Source organism: Panthera uncia, chromosome B1, assembly GCF_023721935.1.
Source record: "Panthera uncia isolate 11264 chromosome B1, Puncia_PCG_1.0, whole genome shotgun sequence".
Taxonomy (NCBI): Eukaryota; Metazoa; Chordata; class Mammalia; order Carnivora; family Felidae; genus Panthera; species Panthera uncia.
The window spans coordinates 62,017,748-62,038,155 of NC_064811.1; the positions used below are offsets into that span (position 1 = coordinate 62,017,748).

At 35.1% G+C, this 20,408-nt stretch overlaps 1 protein-coding gene across 1 annotated transcript in view; it reads left to right on the forward strand.

Moving 5' to 3' along the window:
• MRPL1 (mitochondrial ribosomal protein L1) overlaps positions 1–13,604 on the forward strand; it is a 97,499-nt gene extending 83,895 nt beyond the window's left edge. Inside the window, exons 8-9 of the mRNA XM_049632096.1 lie at positions 2,915–2,996; positions 13,412–13,604. Of these exons, the coding sequence (XP_049488053.1) occupies positions 2,915–2,996; positions 13,412–13,530 (201 nt within the window). The 3' untranslated portion in view covers positions 13,531–13,604. The remainder of the gene's footprint in view (positions 1–2,914; positions 2,997–13,411) is intronic.
• The last annotated feature ends 6,804 nt before the right edge of the window (positions 13,605–20,408 follow it).

The window sequence follows — 20,408 nt, forward strand, 5'->3', positions numbered from 1 at the left end:
AAATAACTGTCTTGCCCTATAGTGAACAGTCTTTAGCTAAACCTGGATAATATTGTGACTATTAGATATTCAAATACACACATATGCACATATGCAAATACAGTGCTTACCATAGTCAAGGTCCACCAGTCCCATTTTTTTTCTTTCCTGCTGTACCAAGTCTTATGCTCTGATATTGAGAATCTAACAGATAATACCATCTCCTCAAAATGGTTCATCCTTGCCTTTTTGCATGAGAATATTGTATGAGAGCACCATGGAAGTGCAGAGTAACAGATATTGGTAGAGAAGCTTGCAAATGTTGCTTTCCTGAGTTCTCTCTAGATTACTGTCAGCCCAAGTACATTTCCAGTGCAAGTTTTGATAAAATTCATGCATGCATACATTTTTTTTTTTTGGTCCATAATTATCTTAGCATCAGTAGCCAATTAAGTAATCATAGTTAGGGATGCGTGGGTGGCTCAGTTGGTTAAGCCGACTTCAGTTCAGGTCATGATCTTGCGGTTTGTGGGTTCGAGCCCTTTGTCGGGCTCTGTGCTGACAGCTCAAAGACAGGAGCCTGCTTTGGATTCTGTGTCTCCCTTCTCTCTGCCCCTCCCCCACTCATGCTCTGTCTCTTTGCCTCTCTCTCAAAAATAAATAAACATTAAAGAAATTAAAAAAATAACAAGTTATTATGTAAATCATATATATAATATATAATATATATATTTCATAATATATTTAATTTTTCATAATTTTGTGTAATATCTAAAAGAAAAGGTAAAATGAAGTGTTATGGTTATAAATATACTTTAAAATTCCACAGAGGATACAGTACTAAAGATTAGAGGTGCTAAAATTTGGACAAAAATGTAAACTATGTTTATTTTTTTTTTAATTTTTTTTTAACGTTTTATTTATTTTTGAGACAGAGAGAGACAGAGCATGAACGGGGGAGGGGCAGAGAGAGAGGGAGACCCAGAATCAGAAGCAGGCTCCAGGCTCTGAGCCGTCAGCCCAGAGCCTGATGTGGGGCTCGAACTCATGGACCGTGAGATCGTGACCTGAGCCGAAGTCGGACTCTTAACCGACTGAGCCACCCAGGCGCCCCAACTATGTTTAAAAACCTTTTTACATATTTTAGAACTTAATGAAATCATTGAAAGTATCCTAGTTCTGAAAGTTGCTGAGGAAGTCTTTGTTTTATATTTCTAAAGCACATGTTGCATTTGTGTAGCATTTTATTTTTAGTTTACTGTAGGCAGTATAAGTCTACAGAAAGTATAGTTGAGTTTAGTGTATTATAGATAGTATAACAATGTAGAGCATAACTTAATAGTTATTAAATAATAAAAAAAATATGTTGGACATCTTGCTTTTTCTTGTATCTATTACTTTCCCAAATTTAAGGTAGCTGTAGGTCTTTAACAAAGGGTGAATGAACTTACTAGAGCCGTAACTGTTACCTCAGTGGATGATAGAAAGGACAATTTGATTAATGTGGAGAATAAGGTTTTTGTTTTGATTTAAATTTTTTTTTAATGCTTATTTTTGAGAGAGAGAGAGACAGAGTACAAGCGGGGGAGGGTCAGAGAGTGAGGGAGACACAGAATTGGAAGCAGGCTCTAGGCTCTGAGCTGTCAGCACAGAGCCAGATGCACAGCTTGAACTCACGAATGGCGAGATCATGACCTGAGCCGAAATCAGATGCCTAACTGACTGACCCACCCAGGCACCCCATTTCTTTTAATTTTTTTTCAATGACTGATTTGATTTTTAACATAGCAAATGTAAGGTGCCTTTTCTGCCAGTGAACTACTTGATTCACTGCAGATTAAAATCTGTAAATTCTGTGGACTTCATAAGGTGAATTAAGCATTGCTTGATTTTTTTTTTTTTTTCCTATTAGAACTCCCACTTAAGGATTGGCATAAAGTGAAAATTCCTCCAATAATGTCCAAACCTTCTCATTTAGAGTTTGGTATTGCATCATGTTCAAGTGAGTGTCAAATAAATGTTGTCTGTTGGTAATGAGAATAATTTTTTCATGAGGAATTCTCTTTATGCTTATTACCCAGCACATTTCTTGCAATGGTCTCAGAGTCGTTGGAAAACAGAAACCTTGCTTGAACTTGAACTGTTACCATGTGATTTTTGCCAGTTATGCTATTATGAGTTTTACACGAATTTTAAAAAATTGATTCATTTGACAAAGCTTAAAATCCTTTAAACACTGGGATGGAATATAACTAATTTAAGTAGTGTATTTTAGAAGAGTAACATGCATTGAATTTGAATGATAAACACAGGGACTTTACAAATTTAGGAGCTAGGTTTTGGAGTTTTATGAGTAGTGCTTGTTCAGTATATATTTACTTACTGTAATTTTTGTTGAGTAGTGGGATAATTATTACCGCATAGAGTGTTACCATAGCATACTGAAAATGTCTCTGTAGCAGATATGTGAAATGTAAGTGTGTGTGTTAAGTAGTTTTATTTTGTATTCCTGAAAGCATGAACTTCTAAACATTTTCTTAGTTTCCTGTAAAAGTAAATTAATAAAAAAACTTCAAGAGGAAGTATCACTAATTCCTTGGGAGTAGGGATCAGGGGATGGTATATTCTGCCTCAGGATGTGCTTTGGGGAAATTACTTGGAAATTAAGGAGTCTCAAGTAGAACAACTTCAAAATACTTTACTATGACATGTTCCATAAGATAATTAAGTCTTGACATGTAAGGACATGTGAATGTAGCATTCTAAAAGAAGAGTTACAGAAACTTTTTCTTCCAGAGTAAGGTCTTTTAATAGATAGTTCGCATTAGTTGAATATTTGAAAGACACTGCCTAAAATAAATACTGATGCAATTACTAAAAGTTGTATTGTCTTCTCACTTTCACATTATTAATGTTATATATCCTTTTCTTTCAGCTCGATATGCCAAGTGACCAGATAGTGGCGAATCTGCAAGCAGTTATCAGTGAAGTTTGTAAGCACAGACCACTCAGTTTGGGTGAGTGGTTTGCTTGGGTAGACTTCCCTATAGCTCTGTGTTTCTTTAGAAATGTAAAATATTGGGGTGCCTGGGTGGCTCAGTTGGTTAAGCATCCGACTCTTGATTTTGGCATAAGTCATGATTTCATGGTTCATGGGATTGAACCTTTCATCGGGCTCTGTACTGACAGCATGGAGCCTGTTTGGGATTCTGCCCGCCCCCCCCCCCCCCCCCCCCCCCACCTCTCCCTCTCTCCCTCTCTCTCTCTCTCTCTCAAAATAAATAGATAAATAAACTTTAAAAAAGTGTAAAATACTAAGAAAACAATCAAGCTGATAAGCAAGTACAATATACAACAGCAGTAGTATTTTCAGGGATTAAATAAATAAAATTTAATTCTCCAAAGGATTCCTAATTACCTTATTAACATGTTGTAGTTGTTTGGATAAGAGACCTCTTTAACATGAATAAGAAACATATCACGAAATCTTTGTAAATTCCCACATTATTTCTATCAATAAATGTAATAAACTTTGAAAGAAAACTGTAACTGATCGCCTTAAACTTACGTAGTGTTAAATAGAAACTAAAATCATTTATGAAATATTTTGAGTCCAGACCATTCACTTTGTCACTGGCATTAGCAATTGTCTTTCTTAATCTTACTTACATTAGAAAAGAACAAAGTTTTTAATTATGTCCTGAGAGACATTTCTTACAAACAGTGATTCATGGAGAGCAGTGAAACTTGATTGAGATATGGAAGCTGTTTAATAGGCTAGGAACACCTACAGTGTCCTTATTATTCCATTATGTGCTGTGCATATTTCTCTCCTGGCTGGTTGCAGCCAAAAAAAGGGTTCATTACACTCAATAGACTCTTCATTTATAGACTTAGCCTTATAGGACTCTGTCAGGTTTAGTTTTATAACCAAGTGTATAATTAAAACACAATCTTAAGCTATTTTTTTATCTCTTTGGGAGTTAAACACACTGGTGAATAAATACCTCATTTGTTAATTCTGCTGTCATAGATATGGCCATAGTACTTAGTAATTGTATGTGTACACATTCTTATATTCCATGGAGCAGTTTGATTGCAGTATAGGATCTTCTGAGGCTGTCACAGGAGTGGAATGATGGACAGTAAATCTCGAAAACCAATGTATACTCTTTTGTCATTTTTTTAATTGAAGTGTAATTGACCTACAATATTGTTTTAGTTTCATGTGTACAACGTAGTGATTCAACATTTGTATATGTTGCAAATTGATCACCACATAAGTCTAGTTACCATCTGTCACCATACAAGGTTAATAGACCATTATTGACTGTACCCCTTGTGCTGTACATTACATCCCCATGACTTATTTATTTCATAACTGAATGTTTGTATCTCTTGATCCCCTTCACCCACTTTGCCCCCTCCCCTCATACCCTTCCCCTCCTGGCAACCACCACTCTGTTCTCTGTATCTATGAGACTGGGTTTGCTTTGGTTTTGTCAGTTTGTTTTGTTTTTTCAGAGTTTACTTATAAGTGAAATCATTGATATTTGTCTTTCTGACTCATTTCACTTAGCATAATACCCTCAAGTCCATTAATGTCACAAATAGTAAGATTTCATTCTTTAATATGTCTGAATAGTATTGTAGTATTCCGTTGTGGTGTGTGTGTGTATGTGTGTACCCCCCATCTTTATTCATTCATGTATAGATGGTCACTTAGGTTGTTTCCATATCTTGGCTATTGTACATAATGCCACAAGGAACATAGGGGTGCATATATCTTTTGATACTAGTGTGTTCATTTTCTTCAGATCGATACTGAAAAGTTGAATTGCTAGATCATATGGTTGTCTGTTTCTAATTTTTTGAGGAATCCCCATACTGTTTTCCAGGGTCTGCACAAATTTGCATTCCCACCAACAGTGCATGAGAGTTCACTTTTTCTCCACATCCTTGCCAACACTTGTTATTTTTGATAATAGCCATTCTGACAGGTATGAGGTGATAACTCATTGTGGTTTTAATTTTCATTTCCCTGGTGATTAATGATGTTGAGCATCTTTGGTGCCTGTTGGCCATGAAATGGGAAAATGTCTAGATTCTCTGCCCAATTTTATTTTTATTTTTTTTTCAATATATGAAGTTTATTGTCAAATTGGTTTCCATACAACACCCAGTGCTCATCCCAAAAGGTGCCCTCCTCAATACCCATCACCCACCCTCCCATCAACCCTCAGTTTGTTCTCAGTTTTTAAGAGTCTCTTATGCTTTGGCTCTCTCCCACTCTAACCTCCTTTTTTTTTTTTTTTTCCCCCTTCCCCTCCCCGATGGGTTTCTGTTAAGTTTCTCAGGATCCACATAGGAGTGAAAACATATGGTATCTGTCTTTCTCTGTATGGCTTATTTCACTTAGCATCACACTCTCCAGTTCCATCCACATTGCTACAAAGGGCCATATTTCGTTCTTTCTCATTGCCATGTAGTACTCCATTGTGTATATAAACCACAATTTCTTTATCCATTCATCAGTTGATGGACATTTAGGCTCTTTCCATAATTTGGCTATTGTTGAGAGTGCTGCTATGAACATTGGGGTACAAGTGCCCCTATGCATCAGCACTCCTGTATCCCTTGGGTAAATTCCTAGCAGTGCTATTGCTGGGTCATAGGGTAGGTCTATTTTTAATTTTCTGAGGAACCTCCACACTGCTTTCCAGAGTGGCTGCACCAATTTGCATTCCCACCAACAGTGCAAGAGGATTCCCGTTTCTCCACATCCTCTCCAGCATCTATAGTCTCCTGATTTGTTCATTTTGGTGACTCTGACTGGTGTGAGGTGATATCTGAGTGTGGTTTTGATTTGTATTTCCCTGATGAGGAGCAACGTTGAACATCTTTTCATGTGCCTGTTGGCCATCCGGATGTTCTTTAGAGAAGTGTCTATTCATATTTTCTGCCCATTTCTTCACTGGGTTATTTGTTTTTCGGGTGTGGAGTTTGGTGAGCTCTTTATAGATTTTAGATACTAGCCCTTTGTCCGATATGTCATTTACAAATATCTTTTCCCATTCCGTTGGTTGCCTTTTAGTTTTGTTGGTTGTTTCCTTTGCTGTACAGAAGCTTTTTATCTTCATAAGGTCCCAGTAGTTCATTTTTGCTTTTTAATTCCCTTGCCTTTGGGGATGTGTCGAGTAAGAAATTGCTACGGCTGAGGTCAAAAAGGTCTTTTCCTGCTTTCTCCTCTAGGGTTTTGATGGTTTCCTGCCTCACATTCAGGTCCTTTATCCATTTTGAGTTTATTTTTGTGCATGGTGTGAGAAAGTGGTCTAGTTTCAATCTTCTGCATGTTGCTGTCCAGTTCTCCCAGCACCATTTGTTAAAGAGACTGTCTTTTTTCCATTGGATATTCTTTCCTGCTTTGTCAAAGATTAGTTGGCCATACATTTGTGGGTCCAATTCTGGGGTTTCTATTCTATTCCATTGGTCTATGTGTCTGTTTTTGTGCCGATACCATGCTGTCTTGATGATTACAGCTTTGTAGTAGAGGCTAAAGTCTGGGATTGTGATGCCTCCTGCTTTGGTCTTCTTCTTCAAAATTACTTTGGCTATTCGGGGCCTTTTGTGGTTCCATATGAATTTTAGGATTGCTTGTTCTAGTTTTGAGAAGAATGCTGGTGCAATTTTGATTGGGATTGCATTGAGTGTGTAGATAGCTTTGGGTAGTATTGACATTTTGACAATATTTATTCTTCCAATCCATGAGCATGGAATGTTTTTCCATTTCTTTATATCTTCTTCAATTTCCTTCATGAGCTTTCTATAGTTTTCAGCATACAGATCTTTTACATCTTTGGTTAGATTTATTCCTAGGTATTTTATGCTTCTTGGTGCAATTGTGAATGGGATCAGTTTCTTTATTTGTCTTTCTGTTGCTTCATTATTAGTGTATAAGAATGCAACTGATTTCTGTACATTGATTTTGTATCCTGCAACTTTGCTAAATTCATGTATCAGTTCTAGCAGACTTCTGGTGGAGTCTATCGGATTTTCCATTTATAATATCATGTCATCTGCAAAAAGTGAAAACTTCATCTTGCCAATTTTGATGGCTTTGATTTCCTTTTGTTGTCTGATGGCTGATGCTAGAACTTCCAGCACTATGTTAAACAACAGTGGTGAGAGTGTCTCTGCCCAATTTTAAATTGGATTTATTTATTATTTTATTGAGTTATATGAGTTCTTTATAAAATTTTGGATATTAACCCCTTATCGAATATGTGATTTGCAAATACCTTCTTCCATTCACTAGGTTGCCTTTTTGTTTTGAATGCTTTCCTTTGCTGTGCAGAGCTTTTTAGTGTAATGTAGTCCCATTTGTTTATTTTGTTGTTGTTGTTTCCCTCTGGAGTCATCCAGAAAACCTACTAAGACCGATGTTGAGGGGCTTACCACTTGTGTTTTCGTGTTTTATGGTTTCAGGTTTTACCTTCAAGTCTTTAATCTATTTGAATTAATTTTTGTATGTGGTAGGAGGTATTGATTTCCTTCTTCTGCATGTAGCTGTTCAGTTTTCCCAACCCCATTCATTAAAGAGGCCACCCTTCCTCTGTTGTGTATCCTTTTATGTTGTAAATTGGCCATATATGTGTGGCTTTATTTCTGGGTTCTCTATTTTGTTCCATGAATCCATATGTCTTTTATGTTAATTCCATATGGTTTTAATTACTGTGGCTTTGTAGTATAGTTTTGAAATCAGGAAGCTTGCTATCTCTGGCTTTGTTCTTTCTCAAGATTGCTTTGGCTGTTCAGGGTCTTTTGTGGTTCCATACAAATTTTAGAATCATTCGTTCTGTTTCTGTGAGCAATACCACTAGAATTTTGATAGGGGTTGCTTTGAATTTGTAGACTGTTTTGGGTAATATGTACATTCTAACAATATTAATTCTTCTAATCCCATGAACGTGGAATATCCATTTCTTTGTATCATCTTCAGTTCCTTTCATCACCATCTTACGGTGTTCCATGTATTAAGCTTTCACCTCCTTTATTAAATTTATTCCTAGGTATTTTGTTATTTTTGATGCAATAATATATGGGATTGCTTTCTTAATTTCTTTCTGATAGTTTGTTGTTAGTGTATAGAAACAACTGATTTTTGTTTATTGATTTTGTACCCTGACACTTTATTGAATTTGTTCATTGGTTCAAACAGTCTTTTGGTGTAGTCTTATGGCTCTTCCTATATATGATATCATATCTTCTGCAAAAAGTGACAATTTTACATCTTCCTTTTCTATTTGGATGCCTTATTTTGGTCTTGCCTGAATGCTATGACTAGAACTTCCAATACTATGTTGAATAATAGTGGGGAGAGTGGGCATCCTTGTCTTGTTCCTGACCTTAGAGGAAAAGCTTTCAACTTTTCACCATTGATTATGATATTATTTGTGGGTTTGTATGTGACCTTTATTACATTGGGGTATGTACGTTCTCTCTTTAAGCACTATGTTGAAAGTTTTTATTGTAAATGGATGTGACTTTTGTTGGGTGCTTTTTCTGCATCTATTGAAGTGATCGTATGATTTTTATTTTTCATTTTGTTAATCTGTATTACATTGATGTGCACATATTGAACCATCCTTTCATCCTGGAATGAATTCCACTTGATCATGGTGTGTGATTCTTTTTATGTATTTTAGAATTTGGTTTGCTAATATTTTGTTGAGGGTTTTCATATACATGTTCACCAGGATTATTGGCCTGTAATTTTCTTCTTTTTTTGTTGTGTCCTTGTCTAATTTTGGTATCAGGGTAATACTGGCCTCATAAAATGAGTTTGGAAGCATTCTCTCATCTTCTTCAGTGTTTTGGGGAGAGTTTGAGAAGGCTAGATACTAAATCTTTGAATGTCTGTTAGAATTCCCCAGCTAAGCTGGCTAATCTTGGGTTTTTGTCTGTTGGGAGGTTTTTGATTACTGATTCAATCTGTTTGCTATTATAAGTCTATTCTGATTTTTCTGTTCTTCCTGATTCAATCTTGGAAGTTGTTTGTTTCTAGGTATTTAATAATTTTTTCTAAGTTGTCCAGTTTGTTGGTATGTAATTGTTGATAGTAGTCTCTTAATGATCCTTCGTATTTCTGTGGTATCAGTTGTAATTCTCTTTCATTTCTGATTTTATTTATTTGAGCCCACCCTCTCTTTTTCTTGGTGAGTCTAATTAATGTTTGTTAATTTTGTTTATCTTTTCAAATAACAAGCTCTTAGTTTCATTGATCTTTTCTATTGTCCTTTTATTCTCTATTTCATTTATTTCCCCTCTGATATTTACTATTTCTTTCCTTCTCCTAACTTTGCATTTCATTTGTTGTTCTTTTTGTAGTTACTTTCTGTTTAAAGTTAGATTGTTTCTTTAAGATTTTCCTTGTTTCTTGAGGTAGGCCTGTATTGCTATGAACTTCTCTCCTTTAATCGTTTCTGATTTATCCCATAGGTTTTTGTATGTTGTATTTCTGTTTTCATATGTCTCTAGGTATTTTTGATTTTTCCTTTTTACTTCTTTGATGACTCATTGGTTGTTCAGTAGCATGTTATTTAATTTCTAATGTTTTTGTATTTTTTTCCAGTCTTCTTGTAACTGATTTCTAGTTTCATAACATTGTGGTCAGAAAAGATGCCTGATACTATTTCAATACTCTGAGAGTTGCTTTGTGGCCTAATCTGTGATATGTCCTGGAGAATGTCCCATGTGCACTTGACAAGAATGTGGTTTTTATTTTTTTGTTTTTGTTTTGGATGGAATTTTCTGTATAAATATATTAAGTCCATCTGGTCTAATGTGTTGTTTAAGGGTGATGTTTCCTTATTGATTATCTGTTTAGATCATCTATCTATTGATGTAAGTGAAGTGTTAAAATCCCCTACTATTGCTGTCTCTCCTTTTAGGTTTATTAATATTTGCTTTATATATTTTGGTGCTTCTATGTTGGGTGCATAGATATTTATACATGCTATATTTTCCTGCCAGTTTGACCCTTTAATCATTATGTAATACCCTTCTTTGTCTTTTATTACAGTCTGTTTTAAAGTATTTTTTGTTGAATAAATTTAGCTACATCAGCTTTTTGTCAGTTTGTTTCCATTTGCATAGAATATATTTTTCCATCCCTTTACTTTCAGTCCTTACTTCTGAGCTGAGTCTCTTATAGGCAGTGTATAGATGAATCTTGTTTTTGTTTGTTTGTTTTTTTAAATCCATTCAGCCACTCTGTGTCTTTTGATTGAAAGAGTTAGGGACGCCTGGTGGCTCACTCGGTTGGCCTGGTGGCTCACTCGGTCCAACTTGGGGTCAGGTCATGATCTCATGGTTTGTGGGTTTCGGCCCTGCATTGGGCTCTGTGCTGGCAGCTCAAAGCCTGGAGCCTGCTCCAGATTCTGTGTCTCCCTCTCTCTCTGCCCCTGCCCTGCTCGCACTCTGTCTCTCTCTCTCTCTCAAAAATAAATAAACATTAAAAAAATAAAATAAAAAAATAAAAAAAGAAAGATTTAGACTATGTTTAAAGTAATTATTGATAGGTATGTACTTATTGCCATTTTGTTAATTGTTTTCTGGCTTTTTTCCTTGTTCCTCTCTGTTCTTTTCTTTCTGTCTTTCCTTCTGGTCTTAATAATTTTCTTTAGTGTTATGTTTAGATCCCTTTCTCATTTTCTTTTTATATTGCTATAAGTTTTTTTCTTTGTGGTTACCGTGAGGTTCATATATACCATTCTGTGTATATAACAGTCTGTTTTCATCTGGTAGCAACTTAATTGAAACTTATTCCAAAACTCTACATTTTTATTCCATCCCCTGTGTTTTATGGTTTTGATGTACATTTTAACACTTTTTGATGTCATTAACTAATTAATATAGGTTTAATTAATTTTATTACTTTTGTCTTTTGACTTTTATACTGGTTTTATAAGTGAGTAAATGCACTACTTTTACAATATACTTACATTTTCCAGTGACGTTTTTACTAAGTATGTTTTCTTGTCATTCATTAGTACTATTTCCTTTCAGCTTAAAGAATTCCATTTGACATTTCTTGTAGGGTTGATTAAATGATCATGAATTCCTTTACCTTTTTCTTATCTGAAAAACTCTTTATCCCTTTTCCTATTTTGAATGATAACTTTGCTAGGTACAGTATTCTTGGTTGTAGATATTTTCCTTTAAGCACCTTGAATATGTTCTATCAGTCACTTTTGCCTGCAAAGTTTCTTCTGATAAATTTGCTAATAGCCTTATGGGGCTGCCTTTGTATGTATCAAGTTGTTTTTCTCCTGCTGCTTTTAAGATTCTGTCTTTAACTTGTGACATTTTAATTAGTGTGAATCTCTTCAGTTTCATCTTATTTAGAACTTTCTGACCTTGGATCTGGATGTCGATTCCCTTCCTCAAGTTAGGGTTTTCAGTTATTTTTCTCTTTTTTATAAGTTTTCTGCCCCTTTCTTCTCTTTCTGGGACCCCTATAATGAGAATATTACTCTGCTTGAAGTTGTCCTATGTGTTCCTTAAGCTATTTTCACTATTTAAAATTCTTTTTTCTTTTTGTTTCCTTCTCTGAGTGAGTCCATTGCTTTGTCTTCCAGGTTGCTGATCTGTTTCTCATTCAGTCTGCTGTTGAGCTTCTCCAATGTATTTTTCAGTTCACTTATTTTATTCTTCAGTTCTGTGATTTTTGTTTGGTACTTTCATATATTTTCTGTCTTTTTATTGAAGTTCTCCTGTGTTCATCCATGCTTTCCCCCAAGTGAGCATCTTTATGGCTGTTACTTTGCTCCCTTTGTCAGGCAGATTACTTATGATCATTTCATTAAGGTCTTTTTCTCAGGTTCTGCCTTGTTCTTTCATTTGGAACATATTCCTCTATCTCCTAATTTGGCCTGATTCTGTGTGTTTCTATGTATTGAAATAGCTACCTCTCCCAATCAGGAGTGGCCTGTATACAAGATTTTCTGTGGGGCTTAGAAGTGTAATCCCCCAGCCACCAGAGCCTGGTGCTCAAGGTATCCCCTGTGTGGGCTTCACACACCTGCCAGCTGTGTGCGGGGAGGGTGGGGATGGGTGTGGGGTACTTGTCTGTCTATGACACGGGTATGGTAGGAATGAGGGGGTGGGCTGGGTCTCAACTGGCTGCCTGTGCAACAGGCTGCCTTATTGGGTGGGGTTGCTCACCTGGTTGGTTGCAGTTTGGCTGCCCCACAGCAAGGTTGCCCACCAGCTGTGCTCTGGATGTGGCATGGAAGAGGGGCAGAGCATGCTCAGTGGCGCTGATAGGTTAGAGTAGGATTGCCAACATGGCTCCTGCCAGCACTGGCATTAGCAAGGTTGAATGAGATTGCAAAAATGCACTCTTATCCCCAAAGAAAGTCTCAATAGGTTTCTTCTTTCCAGCAGTTGTTTTAAGATTAATAAGTGGGTTTCCTTCACATATGGTCTAGTGCTTTTCACACTGCTTCTTTTGCACCAGGTTGTGGAATGAGTTTATGTGTGAGCCCTTTAACACTGAGTTCCCTGTTCTTTCCAGTTCTGTGGTTCTCTTGGATGCACTCTGTTGGTTTTCAAAGCCATATGTTTTGGGAGCTCATCTGTCTGATACAGGACACAGTGGTTGGGGTGCCTAGTTTGGGGAACAAAGCCCTTGTCCTCAGGGAAAAGTTCTGTATTTTTGAGATCCCTCCCGATTTTCGGTCGCCTTGCCTGGAGTGGGGTTTTTGCAGACAGTATTGTCTCTGCCATTCCTACTTGTCTTCATGCAGCCCTTTTATCCTTTGTTGTGGAGATACTGCTCATCTGGTTTTCAGGACTTTTTCGAGGAATTTATTCCATATGTAGCTGTAGATATGCTGTGTCTGTGGGAAGAGGTGAGTTAAGGATCTTCTTATGCTGCCATCTTGAACTGTCTCTATCTTTCTTTGCCATTTTAAATGAAGTCTCTTAATTGTTCTTATGAAAGCTTTTTCATTTTTAGGGAATTTTACTAAATGTTTAGTAACACAGAGATAGCATCTGTGATATTTCAAATAAATATTTAGAATATTGCCATCACATGTAAATATCACCACCTGCTCCCTTCAGTTTCAACTTTGCAGTAAAATAAATTCTAGGTGATCATCTTCTGGAAGAGAGAAATGAATTATTATAGATTATGTAGTTTCAAGGGTAAATCTCTAATATGCTGGAGTTTCTTTAGTTTGTCTTCTACTCTAGAAAGCAAATGATCTTGTGTTCCTTATAATTCAAAATCTTAGTTCAGTAATATCAGTACTTTTCAAGTGGAAAATATAACATGAGTTATATAAGGTTTGTTGTTGTATGTTTATATCTGCTCATTATGTATCTGTGGAGTAAAATAAAAGTTGATTCTTGTCTTTGTTTCCAGGACCTTTTGTGGTACGAGCTTTCCTTCGTACTTCAACAAGTGAAGGTTTGTTACTAAAGATCGAGCCATTGTTGCCTAAAGAAGTAGAAACCAAAGAAAATAACAAAGAAGATGCCTAAAAATGTTATATGATGAAATTATTTTCAGTGGATTAAGAAGCAATGGAGACAATTATAAAACTGTATAATTTCTACATTTGGTGTCTTGTTATTTCTTAATCATCATACTTGATTTTAACACTCGGAAAAAATCTTACAACACTTTCAAAAATAAGAAAAAATTTTCTCTGTCTGAACCTATATTAAATTGTCTTCCTTAGAATTTGGATTCTGCGCGCTCATAATTGTAGCAGAAATTTCTAGCTTAATAACTTTCCCTTGAGAGCCATACCATTCTGAGGGAAAAGTAATATTCTCAATTTTCATAGGACAGAGAATGGCAGAGTCATGAGCTATATCCTAAATACGTCTATTTTCTATGGAAAAAGTATGGAAAGTGTTTTTTCTAAAAATTCTAAATATCATTTGTGATAGCATGCATATAGAAAATGACTAAGACGTTAAAATGTAGGTGGGAAAGCTTTTTTTCTTTTAGGAATTAATTTATAATATTTGTGGTTTTTTGTAGTAACAGTAGTGTATAATTTTATGGTGCTTTGTGCTATATATACAGTGTATAGTGTTTTCATACACTTAATCTCATTTGAGCCTGAATTCCTTTGCTTAATAGCAAGTAATAGGTTTGGTTAGTGTTTGTTGACTGAACATCCCATGATGTAGATAGAACAATTTCATTTAATGGAGAAGAATCAGGCTAGAAAGTTAAGTGTCTTTCACCAAGTGTCAGTTTGCAAACTGGTGTTGATCTTTAAGTATTTACTGGTAGGTGAAAAAAATCAAAAACATAAGGATAATTTTGGCATGCAGTTGCCCACTGTCCTTTCTTTGGAATGATTTCCTTCACTCAGAGACTATCTTCTACTTTTTTATTTATTTATTTTTAATGGATGTTCAAATGCTGCTTCTTTCATGAAATAGTAGCATTGATAAATTCATTGGTGGGATCTTCACTTCGTAAAGAATATTTTGGCAGCTTCATGTAGGTCTCCCAAATTGTTTTTGAAGTGGAAGTTGTCCGAGAAGTCCAAATGACCATGAGCAATCACTGTACCCCATTAAGCTTTTTTCCCCCCACAGGAAAATTAAAATGTAAAGGCTGTTTACCAAAAACAGTAACTACAAAAGTTAACAGTAACTACAAAATAGTAACAGCAGTTACCTTCTGTTGAGTGCCCACCTACCATCTTATGCCTTTACTGCACTGTCTCATTTCATCCTCATAGCGGTTCGGTGAGGGGGGTTTGCTACTCCCACTTCACAGGTAAGGAAATTGAAACCTATGTGAGCTCCCCTAACCTAAGACTCACACCTAGATCTGTGTGATTTTAAAGCCTGTTCTCTTAACCATTGGGGTATGGTACCTCCTTTTTATATATCTTAAAAGATAAATCAACCTATTTATGTGACACTTTAAAATTTTAAAAATATTGAAGAATTATACTTCAGTGTCTTGGTATCTCTAGTTATGGGGTTATGGCAGAGTGGATATGAGAAAGTAGAAGTAAAAGGGTTAGAAGGAATGGCGTGAGAAAAGAGTAGTGTTAGGATGGAGAGAAAAAGGTATTTACTTGTTTTCCCCAATTACTGTCTTTTGAAAACTTACTGATTAATCATTATTTAGAGATCCTAATTCAGAGTAGAAGCTCTATTACTATGTTTGTAGATTTTCTTCTGATTAGTAGATTAAGGATGCTCTTATAATTGAAAGTTTTAGAAACACTAATAAACATAAAAAATAAATCTACTCATAATCCTACTGCTCAAAGATAACCAGCATGAATATTTTGGTGCTCTCCATTTTCAGTTGGCAGAGAGAGACAGAATATACACATGATGCTATAAAGTAAGCATTTTTCCATATTAATTAAAGTCTTATAGGAAAAGCATCATTTTAATGGTTGAATAATACTCCATCCTGTTGATGCTATAACTTATGGAATTATTTCTCAATTGTTGGGCATTTAACTCACTTTCAGATCCCCCTCCTCTATTATTTATAATGCTTTGGATTTGTAATTTATTTTCCTCTCTAATCCTTGCAGTGACATTACTGGGTTAAAAGGTATGGTATGGCTAGGAGTCTTAATTATGTCTTAGAAAGGTGCCTTTGTGATCAGATCAAACCTGAACAAGGAAATATGGTTGGAAAACTTACTCTGGGCAGGAACGTTCCAGGGTTTAATTAACTGGCCAATGGACAAATTATTCCCTACCCTTCCATTATGCATTTTTCCTTTTGGCTAACTAGAACTAATGTTGAGTGTTTATTATGGTATGTTTCTGGAAAAACAGAATTGTACTAGATAACTCTGAACATAAATATCTTTCTCTTTTATATTATTATATTCTTAGAGAACAATAAATTAAATCTTATATTTGAAGAAATTAAAAACTTAAAAAATTTTATATTAAGTACTAGTACTATTCAAACTTTAGCCTCATTCCAAATTACCTGGTGGGCTCACACTCACAAATTTCTGGGCTCTGCCTAGCAGTTTTGGGTGGACCTTGACCTTTTCACATTTCTAACAAATTCCCAGGTGATGATGATGTTGCTGTTCTATGGACAACACTTTGAGAACCTCTGTTATTTACTAATGGCTCTTTTAATCATGGCTAGATAAAAAAATCTCTGGCTGTAGTAACAGCAACAGTTTATGTAAAAATTCCACAGGTTAATTCTAATGCACTGGGGTTGAGAATCACTGGTATATGCAGTTAGCTAGGTCATAAAAAAATGTAAAATTTGCAATAAAGTTGAGATTTTAGAAAATGTTTCTTAAAATTTACATCCAAATTAGTTAGCATATAGTGCAACAATGATTTCCGGAGTAGATTCCTTAATGCCCCTTAAAAGTTGAGATTTTAAAAGACAGGGATGATTAAAAGATAATGTGCCAAATTTAAGAGCCAGGACTAATTTATAGGTTTCTGGTCTATCTCTGTGTGTAAATAATTTAAATTCTGGCTCTCCCTCTATGAGAAAACATTTCAAAATCTGGGATCTTTCTTCTGTAATATAAGGACATCATAAGATGGTCACCACTGTACTTTCTGACAAAATTTTATGATCTTTTTGAAGGTGGCATTTCACGTTGTTAAAAGTTATGTAACCTAACATTATTAATATAAACACACGCGTGAACCTAAATTTAATGGTATTAATAGGATTGTCTTGTGAAAGACAAGATGCTTGGCGTGGGATAGGGGCACTTAATTCAGTAGTGTTTTTCCTGTAGCAAGCAGTTACGCAGAAAGTCCAGTAGGTGGCGATCATAACCTTTCATACAACTTTTAAATAGCCTTGTGCGTATTGGTAAATACTTGTTTTTTCATTTGAGTATACAGATAAAAAAGCAAAATTACTATATAGACCATTTGGAGCTTTGTTTTATAACGGGTTTTTAATAAATTTTATTCTATTTTGAACATACTATGGCGTTTGCTGTAGTTGTCATTGTAATAGTGCGTATTTAGAGGTTTTGTTTCTGTTTTATTATAAAATTTTTCAAAAATACAGAAAAATTTACTCACCTGTTTACTCACCGCCCAGCTTCAGCAATTATCAGCACTATGCAATTGTGCTGTTTACATCTATCCCTTTCATCTATCCACAACTCCCCAGTTTATCCTTATCCCTGCTAGAGTAATTAAAAGCAAATCCCTTGAGGTGCCTGGGTGGCTCCATTAGTTAAGCATCCAACTTTTGGTTTTGGCTCAGGTCATGATCTCATGGTTCTGAGTTCGAGCCCCACATTGGGCTCTGCACTGACGGTGTGGAGCCTACTTGGGATTCTGTTTGTCTGCCTTTCCCTCACTCACACTCACGTACTTGTGATCTCTCTCAAAAATAAATAAATAAACTTAAAAAAAAATAAAAGCAAATTCTACATATCCAGAGTCCAACATCTTATCCATTAGGCTAGATGGCTCTCTGAAAAATTCCATACATCATATCTCTTAACCTATAGCGTTTTAAGAATAATCAAGATATAATTATAAGAAGATTTTAGGTCCATTTTTCAGAACCCATTGTTTTTGTGTTCTACTTTGGCCATTTAGGGCATTCAGTTTTGGGTTTTGTTTTTGTTTTTTTTTTTTTTGAATTCAGGTTTTTAGTATTATATTTTTCATGTAATAATGGGCAAATATCTATTTCCATTGCTCTGAGAACTTAGTACATGTACATAGTAACATAATTAGCCACCAAAGGTTGTATGTAACTATCAATACTTCAAAAAATAAGGAAGAAGTTGGTATCTTTACTTACATTTTTGTTTTTGAATCAAAAGATCAAATTAGAAATGTAACTATTATAAGGAATAGGTTGAAATAATATTCAGTTTTCATCTGAAGGATGAAATATTCAGTTTTCATCTGAGGAACAAAAAGTTTTACTGTATTGTTTTATTTAAAAAAAATAGAAGAGCAATAAATAAATTTGGCAAAGCAGAGAAAGGAAAAACAATGAAAAATTTAAAGAAAACAATGACCCATAATTCTTTAAATAACATTTTGTTGTAGTTCCTTTTTTCCCTTCTACCTATGTGGAAGTCGCCTTTGCTCCTGTAAGAGCATGGCTGTGATCATGAATACAGAGTAGACAGGAGACTTCTTGACTCTGGAGGTTTCCCACATTCCCAGCTCTTCAGTCACTTACTCTTGAGAAAAGGCAACCAAAAGCAATCACTAAGTGTTTGCTACATGAAAGGCCTAACACTTTCTGTATCTCATCATATGTTACATAAATTTTATATTATTGTTTACTAAGTTGGCAATTGCTTTAATGAAAATTAATTTATATGTTTTTCTAAATAGAAAAAACCCAGTGGTTCCCAAAGGGCAATAAGTATATACCATTAGTTGCACAAGAAATGAATTTGAATGGTAAGTGAACCACATTTTAAATTAATAGTTAAGTAATCTTTAATGTATCATAGAAAAATATAGCTAACGTATAAAGACCATGATTTCATGGGTATCATTGCCTAGGATGACATTACAATAGGTGATTATTTGTAAATTCAATTTAAAAACACTAAATCATATAAATATGTTAATTATATAAAATGCTTTCCAAAGTGGCTATCCCAGGGGTGCCTGGGTGGCTCAGTCAGGTAAGTGTCTGACTCCGGTTCAGGTCATAATCTTGTGGTTCGTGAGTTTGAGCCCTGCATCAGGCTCACTGCTGTCAGTGCAGAGCCCACTTCTGGTCCTCTGTCTCCCACTCTCTCTGCCCCTCCCCTGCTCATTCTCTCTTTGTCTCAAAAATAAATAAATATTAAAAAAACAAAAACAAAGTAGCTATCCCATTTTATATTCCCTCCAGCAAGGAATGAAGGTTCCAGTTTCTCCACATCCTTATCAACATTTGGAATTGTCTGTCTTTTTTATTAAAACCATTTCTGGTGAGTTAAAGTAGTCACACATATTTTAATTGAGAAAATGAGTTTTTTGCTGAGAAAGTATTTAGGTATAGTTGTTAGTTTTTAAATATGTGCCATTGCAAGATGGAGCTTGGATACTATGAAGCTCCAGAAGTAGAGTTAGAACTAATGTAGGTTTTATAAAGAAGGAAATCCTGGCACAAAATTAATAAACAAAACTTAGATGCTGTGGATTCTTAGTGTGTTTACATTCAGCTGTATCAATAGCATTCTTCAGTTGCTGTCAGTGGAAATTGACTGACTTAACCAGAGAAGGAATGTGTTCTAAGGAAATGGGATGATTCACAGAATCTAAGGAAAAGCCAAACAACTGGTATTGGGAAAGATTAGGAAGCAGCTAATGGAATCTAAGTAGCAAGAACCAATGGACAGTTTCTTCCGGTACTGAATCAGCTCTGTTTTCTGACTTTATGTCATTCCACTCAAGATTTAAGTTCTCAAGGGAGAGAGTCTGGTTGGCCTAGTTTAGTTTACACACCTACTCTTTGGTCGAAAGAAAACAGAATTGATCATCTTACCTAAGGTGTGTACAGTAGGATAGAAGAAATTCCACAGGAGAATATTGAAGTGCTTTTACCAAAAGAAATAGCTGTTGAGTGCTGGGGAGGAAAACCAATAGATGCCCACTACATTAGCTCACTATAGCTTGGATGGATATTTAGGAAGAATTAGTAGCACTGACAGGATTAACAAATCTCCAAGGCCCATTCATTCCTTGAATTTTTATTAAATGTCTCCTATGATTTCTGTGAAATCCATAACTATATTTCTTTGAACTCAAAATATTTATTAATCTGAAAGTATATACAATAGGAAATATTCTTTGAATGCAAAAAAAGTTGCTTATTTATTCTTTGGAGGGGAGAATTGTCAATTTCATTTTGTTAAACAAATATAAACACATGAACAGATTCCCGTGGTAAAAAGGTTCAATCAGAGCCAAACTTCTGATTTCCCCCACCCAACTTCCATGTGAATCTTCTATACTTTTACAAATTCTGTTCCTACATCTGCCTATTGACATATGGATAAATATGGATTGTATTGTACTGTATTTAATATTTCACAATTAACTTTTCACTCAATAATATCAAGCATTATTCCATGACTATTACATTTTTTAAAAGGTTTTGTATTTCTCCATAATATGAATGTACCCCGATATATATTACCAGGTGTATGGTATTTATGTTAGGTAATGTATATATTACCAGATGTATGGTATTTATGTTAGGTAATGTATATATTATCAGGTATATGGTATCATAGAAAAATATTACCAGGTATATGGTAATATATACATTACCTAACATAAATACCATACATCTGGTAATATATATCAGGGTACATTCATTACCAGGTGCATGGTAATATATATATTACCTATTGGTTGATATTTAGGTTATTTCACATATATCATTTTGATGAACA